The following is a 13872-nucleotide window of genomic DNA, read 5'->3' as shown; positions in this document are numbered from 1 at the left end:
ACGATCTGAGGCCAGTAGATTGTCTGTTGATGAGAATTAGCCATTCTGCTCATCGAGGCTTACCAGTTAACCATGGGCTTATTGGAGGAGAATGGCTGTGGTGTTAGCACGCTAACTATACATCCGGAAGTTTCCAAGCAATATTTAGGATAATTACGATGGCGGAGAGTCTGAAATCCGGTGTTGAACATTTGCTATGGAGTTAAACTCTGCCGGTCAAATGCTTGACATTGCAGTCAGATTTCAAGAGGGAAGTCTGGAATAACTAGAGCCTTGTTAAAATACCTCACGCAGTGGAATGATAATTCAAACCATGGAGAGTGATGTAAATTTAAAACAAGTGGACATCAACCGGACCATGCACGACACACTGAGTGTAACATGCTGCTAAATCAAACATCATAACCAGGCAGTAAATCAGCACTTCCACTTCAAGCACCGGCTGAATATTTTCTGCAAATATGCTAATTCTTGTCGTCCCACAATTCTCCCCTCAAAAGAAGGAGCCATGCTGTGCTTTTGTATTTTACTAGATTTTTCTTATGGACCAAAACAATATAACTAGACCACAAAAAAATCTTGGTCTGTCAGATTTTTAGGCTACATAATATTGGGCAGCATTTACAAGAAACATAGGCCTACATAAAGTAAGGATGATTTAGCTACTGCCTGTTTTATCAAAACAGCTTTGCAACTCACTGTTCAGCCAGTGCTTGATAAAAACAAAGTCAATCTACCGCCAGGAAATATGTCTGAACTGTTTGTGCCGTGTGCAGAAACCAGTACATGCTGTTAGGGCAGTCAGTGAGAGGCTTTAAGGAAACTGTCAAGCCTCCACCAGCAAACAAGCACACAATTACAGAACCAGCCCTGCACGGAGGGTCCTACTCACATCTTAATGTGAAGGCCCTGGTTTAACCCCTTAATAATCAGGCCACCCATTCCAATTAAACCTCTAATTAATTTGAATTAACAGACAAAATGGCTTACACAGCTTTTGGGCTGTGTAGAAAATATGAAAAAATATGAATATGACTGACAATTCAGAATATGAGTCCTATTTCTAACACAAAAATCATAAAGAATGGCTTCAGATAACCAAAAATAATTAATTCCTTTACATTCTTGTGCTTCGTTGTAGCAACAGCCACCACTCTGGAAGTTTGGAAGCTAGACCGAGGACAGTTAAGACTGACATGCTGAGCCAGGGGGACACGGAGACGCACACAACCAACTGTCACCGACAGTTGAAGAAAAAAATTGATACTCTTCAAAGCCCAAGGCATTACCAAAATTCTATGAGTCAACTAGTCAAACTAAACAAACAAAAAAATCCTATTTGATTGCAATAAAGAGAAAAGAATGTCCTCAGGCACATCTAGAATTTGGCTGTTCCTTTGGGTTGAGGGAGTTGTTTGAAATCACAAATAAACCCTCAACTCATGAAACAATAGGATCATCCCAAGTTATGAGAAACAACACTTGGTCCCCAGACTGACTGACCGACTGACTGACTGAATGAATGAATGAATGAATGAATGAATGAATGAAATCTTTTGTTGCACAGGCACAGGCCAACATAAAATCTTTCATAAACACAACTTTGAAATCTATTTTTCACGCATCTTCAATCAACTGAATGGCTGAAGGCTTAATTGCACGCCGATGTCTGATGAAACGGCCAGAGTCACGCTATCTGCTGATAAAACAACTCACCCCCCATCTGACCCTGACATATTTCTCATCTCAAAGGTACTGGCTAATAAAATCAAGGCTTGGGGGTCGGCAGGGCGTTCGAACGGACATCGGTCCGTCTGCATGTGGAAACGTTTGTCCTCTCCAAAAGAATCTGAAGTTACATCATTTGTTTCCTGTGTTCAAAAATCTATAAGCCTAATCAGCAGTGAAACAAGGCCTCTGTCATAAAAGAGAAGGGCCTGTTACTACTTGAAATCACGTCTTCCTCGCTTTAACAGGATGGGTCATTACGTGCCTCAACGGCAGGGTGAAGCAGGCCGCTAACTGGACTCCTCAGTTTCATGCTACAAATTACAATTTATTGCTTTCTGCAGAATGCATTTACAGAGTCCCTCTGCCAATAACCTGGATATGGGATACCTCATTAAGTAGACACTCCAATTTCAAGACAACACCCAGAGGAGTTGAAATTCCTTTGCAATATGGTGACCTGAACCAAAGTTAATGGAAAGAAAGGGCCTGCACTAGTTTTGCAAGCATTGAAAGGTGGGCTATATGAGACAAACATAGTCATAAATGTTTGCTTTGAATAAAGAAAGTTAATTCGTACCGGCAACATCCACTGTTATGAGAAAAGCCAAACAGCACAAGAACCGAACACGTTCTTCAGGCATCTGTTTGTGCTGAAGAAACGGAACATATCACGGAACTGGATGAAATACAAACTTTTCTTTCCCCTCGAGGGCACTGAGACTGTAGTTTTGGCTTTCATTTTTGCAATGTTTTTACATCACGCACACGAACGCAAGCGATTCTCCCTTTCAAAATGACCCACATTACTTATCATAAATACCACTCTTATATAATCGCTCCACTCCGGCCAAGCTCATTCGCAGTCATGTAACGTTGGCCGGGCTGCATCAGTGAAATATGTACCATGAGCTCCAGAGCCTTTCACAGTTCACACTGTTCAGCAGCTGTGGTCATTTCCACCTGCCTCTTTTCCAAGCTGGCCCACATCCTGCACCGTCCACATCCAACTGAGGAGCTGGAGAGATCCTCCAGTGAAGCGCAAACTGAAAGCAGATCAGACTGTTTTCAAATATAAAAACCCTAAGTGATCTGACACCACTACCCGGACCAAATGCAGATTCAGGGCATGGTTATCGCATGCAGCGCACGCAACAATAAGATGTTGGTATCTAAGTGTTGCCTTCCTAGAGGTAATACCACTGGTGGGAGACTGACATGGGAGTTTACAGGTCAATACCTACATATGATCGCTAAACTAACATCCAAAATATGTTTACGGACTGCTACATCCGAGTTTCAATTTACACAGCCACGTCTCCCAGCACATTGGCAGACTCCTATACCATATTATACTTGGCAAACTTTTATAGGTTGGCAGATGAGATCAGCACTGCATTACAGTGGACTGGCTGAGCACTTATGACACACCAGGGGTAAAGTGACTGTGATGCACTTTACATTGTAGAACAACAACTGCCAAATGGTTCCACTGCTGGCCTGCCACTGCATCACCATGCAAGCGGGTGGTAAATCTACCTCTCTCATATGGAATGGTCAGGGGAAAAAAACAAGGAGCGGAGAATCCTGAAAGGAAAGCAGAGGAAGTGTTTCTCTGGAAGGTCAAGCTGAACAGCACAACCACTGTGTTACTGCGGAAACTGCTGATGACATGTTTAAAACTGGCTCATTTCTCTGTCTGCTTCGACATTGGTAGCATTAGAACAACTATTCTACTGCTCGGCCTCCAATTAGTATCACTTAAAGTTTAATTGCCTAGGTGAAAATAATTTTATCAAAAAAACAAAAAAATAAATAAGTGTGTGACAAATACCTTGTGTGTGGTAAACTTACATTTCATTCACCCTTTGCTCATTAACAAGGAGAATAATCAGCAGTCTCATTCCCTCACAGTTACAGTACCTCTAACACCTTAGACAGTAATAGCCCATGTTCATCTGCAAACCAAGCTGGTTTAAAGTATAAAAACACTTTGACTCAAAGCTGTCACGTCAATTGCCCAGTGGGGCATGCTAATGATTAAAGCTAGGAAAATTCAGTGATGGATGGTGGAATTCCAATAGAACTGTTTTTACATTCCAAGCAAAGAATGTGATTTTGTCACTATAACACATGTTACTTTCTCATGAGGCCACTATGTCCTAAAGTTACATTTTGATTAATTGCACCTGAGGCAAAACATTTTTTAAACTAAAATACTAATGCAAGACTTTCAATCACAGATTGTTACTTTTTCATTCTTGCGGGTGCTATGAGGATGTTAGAGGACTGCATTATGGTGACTGATCTGTTCATTTCTCCAAAAGTAAAATCTTACCTTGTTTAACCTGTAATTCATTGCCCGTATTTTTTCAGTTTATATTAACAGTTATGACCACCAAGAGTATAGCACTGTGACAGTGCTTAAGGATTAACCAGAAAAGCATTTCACTGTTTGACATCAAATTCACAAACAGTCATAAATTTCTCACTCATAAAGTTCCACCACTGCGGTACAAAACTAGAATATCTCTACTGAGCTGCCCTTTAGCTGAAGCCTCTTCCTGCCACATGCCACAGACTGTTCCAGAATGACTATGCAAGATATCCTTTGGCTTCCAAGATATTTTCCGCTTGTGACTTTGAATCTCTTTGTAGCAGAGATGGGAACAGCCTTATGTTATTGGGCAAACTGAGTGGTTGAGTTGGCTTGAATCACACCCTCCAATTGGAGTCCTACCTACCCACGGGCCGTCTCTGAAGCAGTTTACTTGCCCACTACTGAGTATGCACGTTGTATACTACTTGTCTGCAAACAACTTACATATTTAATAGTAAGGCACTTAAGTAGTTTTGGACACAGCCAGAGTTTATCACAGGGATACTCAATTATGGCTATCGAGGCCAGTGGTACTGCTGATTTACCTTTCTCTCTGATAGTTACTTGATTGGTTTCCACTGACTGGCCAGAGATTTAACTCACCAGGTGTCCAGGTTTAAATCAGTCCTGACAGGAGAGGAAGAATGAAAACTGGCAGTACTACTGGCTTTGAGGGCCAAATGTGGTGTACCAGAATTGACCAACCATTGTTCATTAGCACAGCACTTCCCTGGAATTTCGGTAGCCTTAACTTGCATTATTTCAGCTCATAGTGCTGTATGCTAATGTGAGGCAGGACAATTAATAACTTGTAATTTAGGCTAATTATCAATCTTATAACAATTGTGTGAGTGCTATACACATTGATGATGGTTGAGGTTAATTTACCTCTCGTCACTGTAAAGCGCTTTGAGTGTGAGGAAATATAAATGCAACATATTGTTATGTATTTAATTTCACCTACAATAAAATCACTTACGTTTGAAGGATATTTCATCAGAAATATGCCATATTAATACAAACACTGGTTAATAGCCACCGACCTGAATTACTAAACCATGTAATAACCACCTAAGTGACTGGCGTGCAATAGGACCTTGTCCGGTTACTGGACCGCAGACAGAAAAGAAATCACTTACTACAAGGGTACTGACGGCCTCAAACTATGGACCTGTCGCTCAGAAACCTCAAGCTAGGCTAAATTCTGTTTCTGAAGCCATGGGAATGAATGCATCAGAATGTACGATCATCAGCGCATGCGGCTGCATCACATTCCATACTGGTGGCTGCTGGTCTACAATTATGAATCGCCTTTTGTATCATGCACTGAACGACGCCTATTTTGGATATTTCTAAACAAATGACGTTAATCTGACAACAAAAAATCGACCCACGCTTATATTACAGTCATAGCTACTGTAAATTGGCAACACCTGTGGATTCTCTAAACCAGCCGTGATGAAGAAAGGGACGGCAGCTGGATCTGCGTCGTTTACTCGCAGAAAGGATGCGCTCGTTTAATATAAATATTGGGACATCCTCACCAAAAGATAACATTGACTGTAATCCCCCGCAGCACTTGCCAGACGAACAAATGCATGGGTGTGAGCAGGCACTGTTCGTTTCAACAAAACAGAACTGTTCATTCTAAAACTATGAAAATCAGTGGACCACGATGCTCTACAATTAGGTCAAAAATACAGTCTGTTCATTGCAAATACTGTGTAAGTTGTCTAGTAACTTAAAACACGGTTTGTATACGCTAATATAATAGGCTACTACTTACAGTGACAGCTAGCTATAGGGCTATGACAAGTTAAGCTTTAAATAGTTAACTGTAGATAGGTAGTTGGGACAGCCAATATTAAATCCAAATTTCGAATCAAACACTGGGCACGTGACCACTTGTGAAATAACAGACTAGCTGAAATAATGCAGACTCAGACAATTTTATTGCGATCCGCGCTGTTTGCTCCAGTTGCGGCTTACAGTTTGCCAGTTGACAATCCATCACTACGTCATTCATGTTAGCCAGCCAGCTAACTGAGCTAACGTTGAACAACTCAGGCAGGATATGACAGACTATGCAGTTTCAAAAAAAGTTACAGTAACTTCCTAAATCCACGAAACAAGCCATATAACTAAAGTTAATCTGACTGCTTCTTTTATCGCTAGTGACATATTTTCACAAGTAGCACACACGCTACTAATAAATACTTTTAAAGTCAAAGTAATGAAACACAGACAGTGCTAGCCATCCAATCTCAAGACACCAATAACTAAGTAGAACCAACCCACTGCCTGCACGGCCTCCACAAAGGACGCAGACTTTTCTTGAAAAGTAGGATCAGTCGAAACTCACCGGCTTTTTCATGATCGTATCCCACGATAATCAAATAATCAGCCAGTCTCGCCATGTTTGGTCCCTTTGCGAAATTTACCAAGGCTATTCAGCATTTTTCTCTCTCCAAAGGTACAGCCATGTTTGACACAAGAGATTGCACTGCGCCTGCGTGCGGCCGCTGGTGCTCCTGTATGGGCGTGGGCCACTTTTAGTTTACAAACAAACCAGCGCGCTGTTCTTGAATTAGGTTTGATATGTGCAGTCGAGTTACGCAGATCTAGGGCAGGCACTGCTGCAAAATGTAGTGTCCTGAATCTCGCTCGCTTGTTCGGCAATGGTTACAGATATACAGTATACGGAACAGCATTGTTTAGATCAATGCATCAGTATATTATTGGAACTTAACCGGACCCGTGCTAGTTCTTTCATGATTGAGGAGCTTGGGGGAAATTGCGGACGTAGGACTTTGGATCGACGCTGCACAGATGATTTTAAGTGTATATTAACGCCCCACATTTTATAATGATACATACTGCGAAGTTATGACAATTTAAGTTTGCTGTTTACTTGAAGAAAGGCACAAACCGCCAAACTGACGTTACGAAAATATGGGTGCAATTTATTTGTTTGTTTGTTTTATTTTGTTTTTGCACACGCTCGTAAACGTTTCCTCTTGGAAATTGGTTGCTTCTTTTTGTAGCAGGCGCTCATAGATAGGCTATACGTGACAAAAATCGTATATATAGTATAGGTCGCGTAAATATCTAGTCTACATAGGCTATGCTATTTGTAATATTTCTGACTTTTGATTAGGTGCATGTAGGAGACAGTATAACATGGTTTACTGTACAGATATGTATGTAAAAACACAAGGAAAAAATATGCACAAGGCTGAAGTCCATATCTGACTGAAACGAACAATCCTGATTAAACGGATCAGATTATACAAAATTGTTGACATATCAGGGAATACATTTAGGCCTCTTGTATTTGAGTAGACTACGAAATATGACGACTCATATAGGGATTACATCCCTATATGATAGGGATGTAATTCCTACACATATGGATGTAAATACCCTCAAATCTGAGAGTCCGGACTTTAACCTTACATTCATTGCTTTATTTCAAATGTGCTGGAGTACAGAGCCAAAACAGTAAAAACTGTGAAACTCGAAGAATAAACTTCTCCGCTTTAAAGTGGAGCAGTCAGAACCCATATTCACGGAAACAAATCACAACACCCCACCCCCTGGTAATGATGCAGACACACATTTTTATTTTATATTAACCATATATCATCATTGACAGATTCAGAGTTTGAGGAGGCTTGGTATGAAATGCAGTTATGTCATTGGACACAGTCACATGGCAAGCACAATGCCGACTTACACATTTTCTGGCCTCAGTTTCCACTATGTTGATTGAGAGGCTCATATAAGATGCTTTTTCACTGAATTCAGAAGAATACATAATTAAATAAGTAAGGTGTTTGAAATGACTGATAATGGAATGTGGAAATGGTTTTGAATTATGTGCATGGGATCAGTGAAAGGAAAAGAGAGAGAAAAAAAAACATTTAAGAGCTTATATAAAAGCTTATTTGTGGGGTACCCAAAATCCCATTGACTACTATCTCATTCCGTACCTTAAATGGCAGCCCCACAAAACGATGAGTTAAGGAAGCAGTGTTTGATTGAACATTCGACACAGTAAATAACCAGCGAGTGTGCAAACGCTGTGAATCCTGGCAATTCACGCCTGGCTGCAGTCGCTCCAGTTAAACGGTCACAGGAGAATGGAACTGCACCACACTGACGCAGGTGCTCCTGAAGCTCTGCATCACTTGTCAGTCTTGCTGAGCCCAGTCGCTGGGACAACTGTGTTATCGCGTTCAGGCCTTTCACAGTCTGTGGTTCAGACTTGATTGTGTGTGCTTACCGAGGTCACATGAACGGGTTCGCGATGGAGCCGAAACGCAGCATAGCGGCAGTCCTTGACTGTGAAGCACCAACAGGCAGTGGACTATATACGTGTCCTGCCAAATGCTGGAAGAAAACAACAGAGTGGTGTGGAAAAACACTCAAGCCCTGTGTTTCTTCACTTCGCCTGTTTTTGCCAGGGAGTCAACAGCTTTAAAATACAAACGGAGGGAGTCAGATCTTCCGTCCCCATTGCACTTTAATGAAAGGGAATATGTCTATGCGAAAAAGCGCTGTCTGGACAGTCTCTTGTAGAAAAGAGATCGTTCCGTGATAAAACTTGTTAAGGTTGACTTGAACTTGAAGTTCTTCAAGTTTCTTGAATAGAGGGCAGTGGATAAGGGCACCACAAGGGTCCTTTAAAATTTAGTTGTTTTAGAGAAAGATGTTTTCTCTGCTAAGAGACCATTGTTCTGCGCTGAAAGGTATGCTCAAAAGCATTTTCAAAAGAAAACCAGGGTTCACCAGCGGACAAAAACATGCATGGTAAATGGGCACCAGTTCTATAATGTTAGTTAAGATATCATACAGACAAAACAGACCAATGTGCATGCGTCAGACTCACGTAAGTAAGCTTTGGTTTCATTTAATTGTCTAATGTTTCTTTTCACATTTAAGTCCACCCTGTTGGATGAGTCAGACTGAGCATTCAGAATTTCTGACAACACAAGGTGAGCTGTTTTGATGAAAAAAGTACAGGTATGGCAAAAAAATCACCTCTCTGTCTGTATGCATTTCCAAATCAGAGTGATGACAACGAGAGTTCCGTTTCAGCATCTGTCATTCTTATCACCAATAAAGCTAGAAAACAATTTCTATATAAGGAGCAACTCGCAAACAACTGCACAAGGGTATCGTTATTGCGCAATCCAAACAAAGTGACCATATTAGGAAAAAAGCTATTAGAGCACACAGAGATTACAGTTTCACCAGAGGCTATTATCATTACAAACTAGCCCCAGACAATTATTGTTTAACTGAATGAATCTTTCACATTTTCACACTAAGCTGTAACTGACACATGAAGACCCAACTGCAATTTCAGTTAAAGGCAAGAGTGTATGAACAGTTAAACTTAATAATAATAATTAAATAAATAATGAAAAGCCTGATCAAAGATATGCCTCACGCTATCTATGTGCATATTGTATGAATACAATACATACAATACATACACATACTATACATTAGAAATTCAATATACCTGGTAGTGAAGATGACTGATAGAATTAGAACTTTTGTAAACCATAAACACAGAGCATACATTTTTGTTCAAGAAAACTAATATATATTTTAAGTCAATGAACTTTAAATTTAAAAAATAGTTTTATTTTTATTTTTTACATTTTAAATCCTAGTGTTATCTGTCTAAATTTTTTAAAAGAAATTTCAGTCATTTGAACTATTTGGCATAAATAAGTGGTGGCGTCCAGAGGTTCACTGTTTTGGAATGTTCTTCTCCTAAATTGCATTGACAAGCCAGCTGTTTCTCAATCAGTTACCATTAAACTTGTACCCTGAAATTGCCTATAGCAGTCCCTCTGTTAACATTCCTATAAAAAAAATGGTTTCTGGAATTTAAGAGGTGAACCGAAGAATTATCCCCTTGACCCAAAATATGAGTTGAGATACTGCCTTTCCATCCTTTTTATTATACCAATGGAAATTAATTCTCTACCAAAAAATATTTTCTAAAATCTGCCTTTGAGTACTTTACACAATTCCTAACCTATGAGCAATTGTCTCTCGTGTGAATCATGGCCATGAATCCCTATCAGTAGACAAGAAATGGTCCATGTAATCTCTTTATAAAATTGCATCAAATGAGAAACAGGTTATAAAATTTACGGAAAAAAAAGACAACAAATAAAAATGGTCTGACTTAAAAATCATTCCATAATGGCTAGAGCAACATCAGATTTTTTACTGCACAACCCACATCAGCTTTAAATGACCCTAATCGCATGTTGGTCCATGCAGTCCCTTTCAGCCAACTGAAATTTAAACACACCCTTTATAATGCTGTTTGACTGTTTTATTGTCTTCGTGTGATTTAAATCCTTTCTCTGACTGAATTTCCCCGCTAAGAGAGAGAGAGAGAGAGAGAGCGAGAGAGAGAGAGAGAGAGAGAGAGAGTGCACAGCCTCCGGCGGCAATGTGCTGGCTGCTGCAGGCATTTGGGATGAGAGTGGCTGTCAGCCTGAGAGCCCCGCCCACCATCAGTATAAAAGCACCCACCTCTGGCTCGTAAGCTCAGATCATTGGAACGGTGTCACAGCTGCCTCACGGCACTAAACAGCAGACTTGGAGCTTCTAGGACACTTTCTCCTCACAGACTCTGTCTCTCTCAACACTTTACCCGAGTGGATTATTGAGAACTTTAGGTATGTTGCATCTGATACTGCTTGTTTTCTCTGGCTTTCCAGTGAGTGAATTGAAGGGGTCACGGTGCAAGTGCAATGGACTGGGGGTGTGTGTTTAGTTATCTGCCTTGTTGTAGAAGATGGGAAGTTATTTTGCTGTGTGTGTGGGGTATGTTAGATTGTGTTGAGATTTGATGGAGTTGTGATCTGATAGGGAAGGGAGTTGTATTTTTGGAGTGGATTGTTATTGGCTTCTGAACAAGTCTGGTATACAGATTGTGCCCTTCTACTCCAGACTGAACAGGGGCCAGAGGAAATAAGTTCACTTAGCTAACAAAACATAACCTCAGCCTGACATGTCAAATGAATAACAAGAACAAATAAGGATTTGGACTTTCTTGACCAGGGAACTTCAGATGTGCTGTTCAGAGGTGCAGGGGAGGGCCAGTATTAGTGGACAGGGCAGAAGTCATAAGTCATCCATTTATAAATGTCGTCAATGACTAACAAGTACTGTTCTACTTTCCTCACAGGTTTAAAGCCAAGATGAGACTGCTCCTCCAGACTTTCTTCTGCTGGTGGTTGCTGGCTTCTGTTGCCCCTGCAGTGGACAGTGCAAAACTGGACCTGAGTTCAGTGATGAAAAAGAGGTAAGATGTTTTGATCAGGATAAGTGTTTTTATTGTGCGTCAGTGGAAAAATCTGGAGTGTGTATAACCTTTCTTTCTGTGGTTCATTCTGAAGCAGTCGGTTGGTGTTTAATAAAATGGTTTTCCCTCCCACAGATTGAGCACCTGGCTGCAAAGCAGGACGAAAAGAGATCTAAATGGTGTGCCTGCAGCAAGTAACACAGACTCAGTGCAGTTTGTCCGGCCAGAAGATGTCAAAGATACCTTAAAGCCTCATTCCAGGTAAAGAGGAGGTTTCATTTAATCTGATCAATATGGCATTTCATTTGTTTTGCACTTTAAGCTGGTCATGTATATACTATTAAAGTTAGATGAGAGTAATGAGACTTTATTCAAGCAGTTAAGAGATAGTTAGATATATAGTTGAGAGCCCAGGGTGAGTCTCAGCAGGAATGCAGCATAAAGATTAACCCCCAAACCCCCCTCCCCTTCTTCTAGCACGGACATCAAGATCCGGGCAAAGAGAACCAAAAACTCAGTCAATCAGTCCAGGAGGACGGGCTGCTCCTTCCTGCCCACCTGCACAGTGCACGACCTGCCGCACCGCATCCACCAGTTCAACAACAAACTGAAGGTGGACAGCGCCCCCATCGACAAGATCAGCCCGCTGGGGTACGGCCGGAGACGCCGGTCACTGCCCAACAGCATAGCCGCCGTGCTGGGGGACCTGCAGCTGCAGGCGAAGAGCAGAAGGGAGGCCCGGGATCTGCAGCGGAAGGCTCTCCGTGAAATCCAACGGACGTGAGAAGCGCAGGGAGGAGGGGAGGTAAGGGAGGGTGGTGTCCTGCCAACCCACCCCCCCAGCCAAGCTCCTCTGGCTGATTCCAGAACTTTGCAGACGCCTCAGACTCCCGCCAAAGAGTGCTCTGCCGCATTCTTTCCAGGCGTGAACACCAGAGAGATGTCAGCGTGCCTTAGGAGAACCAGGGTCACCAGCATCGCAGGCGCAGAGCACAGCAACACTGGGGGTGGGGGGAGGGGGTGCGAAAAACAGGTGCCATGCCTGAAAATCTGGCCTGTGGGACAGGCTTTCTCAAAAGGCAGAGACTTCTCCTGCTTGTGGGACACTGGGGCGGACATCCCTCTCTGCCCCTCCAAGCTCCAGAGGAACGTCCCGCTGAATTACTGGACATGGCTAAACTAACAGAGACAGTCTGAAGGGGGCGATGTCCTAAATGCCAGCACTCATTTGCTTGGATTATCTCTGCACATTTATCTACATTAAATATAGGGAGTCTGACTGAAAAGATGCGGAAGTATAAAGCTGTTAGGCCGTTTGGACACTGTATGGGAAATTAAAAAAAAAAAAAAAAACAATGTTTCCAGTCCAAGGAGGGCTGTATCATACTTGAACTTAAATTTTTTTATAGAAAAAGTGCAATCTATATATATTTTTATTGCCAGTCTGTATATAAGTTTAAAATGCTGAGATATCACTATTTAAATGTTTTATACGTATACATATAAATATATCCATTACTTGTAACTGTACTTATGAAGATGGAATTATTTTTATACAGGAAAAAATGTATTAAGGGCATTATAGCTTTGTCTGTTTCCATCATTTGTGCTATGAATGTTAAGTGTTTCCAAATGTGGTAAAATAAAAACATGTTTTTTCCCTATGTCATAATAATTTGTATATTAGGTTTATTTTATGTGTCAAACATTGTCAAATAATAAACATTTGCGTAAAACCTGAAGTTGTCCAGAATCTCTCTCTACCATGAGCGCCGGATGCAGTAAATTGCTAACGACACGCTATTGTCTGTGCGCCTCCGTCTGCGGCATGCGAGACGCGCGCCACCTGGTTTGAGTTAAGTCGTTACAAGGTCTTGTTAATGTTGCCCCGAGGGCGGTCGAGGTGCCAACCGCATTCCTGCTCCGCGCGGCGCATACTTGCTGCCCTGCCCAATACCTCAACCAGCCTCAGCGAAACCTGAAAAGCATTAGGGTCTGCAGACAGACTTGATCATGCTCGACGGTTGAGGTTGACAGCCGAGACATCGGTGCTGCGTGTGGTAACTACAAAGCATTCCTCCGCGGAGTGCGCGTAAGTGGCGCGGGTTTCATTAAACGAAACTAGCGGCTCCTATAGGACGCGAGGCTCTCAGGATGTGTCGCATACGAGACGGGAAAATGAGGCTGTTTAACTGTTTCTTTACACATCATCACATTGCCTCCCCATCGCCCATAAGGAATTCACTTTGGTATGTGTGTTATATGACTAAGATACACAGCAAAGCTGACACGTGTATGTACTAGGCACCTCGAAGCGTGACACTTGTAACCAGACTAGGGCGTTTTTGACATCACCGTCTGAGATCAGACTGGCTTGCACGGGGTTTACAGTTAGCCACGAGCGATAACAACACATTTACAGTCT

General features: G+C 41.8%; 2 protein-coding genes across 3 annotated transcripts in view; one reads left to right on the top strand and one right to left on the bottom strand.

The window, feature by feature from the left end:
* The window catches only part of sbf2 (SET binding factor 2), a 108866-nt gene extending 102240 nt beyond the window's left edge, over nucleotides 1-6626 (bottom strand). For both annotated transcript variants that reach the window (XM_035417970.1, XM_035417971.1), the window contains exon 1: nucleotides 6471-6626. In XM_035417970.1, coding sequence (XP_035273861.1) covers nucleotides 6471-6482 — 12 coding nt within the window. In that variant the 5' untranslated portion in view covers nucleotides 6483-6626. The remainder of the gene's footprint in view (nucleotides 1-6470) is intronic.
* Nucleotides 6627-10679: 4053 nt separating this feature from the next.
* Nucleotides 10680-13189, top strand: LOC118226985 (ADM-like). The gene is made up of 4 exons (XM_035417029.1): nucleotides 10680-10818; nucleotides 11331-11447; nucleotides 11583-11708; nucleotides 11925-13189. The coding sequence occupies exons 2-4, from the start codon at nucleotides 11344-11346 to the stop codon at nucleotides 12229-12231; spliced, it is 537 nt and encodes a 178-aa protein (XP_035272920.1). The 5' UTR covers nucleotides 10680-10818; nucleotides 11331-11343; the 3' UTR covers nucleotides 12232-13189.
* The last annotated feature ends 683 nt before the right edge of the window (nucleotides 13190-13872 follow it).

This window comes from Anguilla anguilla, chromosome 5 (assembly GCF_013347855.1).
Source record: "Anguilla anguilla isolate fAngAng1 chromosome 5, fAngAng1.pri, whole genome shotgun sequence".
Classification (NCBI taxonomy): Eukaryota; Metazoa; Chordata; class Actinopteri; order Anguilliformes; family Anguillidae; genus Anguilla; species Anguilla anguilla.
This window is presented reverse-complemented; position numbering and strand designations above follow the sequence as displayed.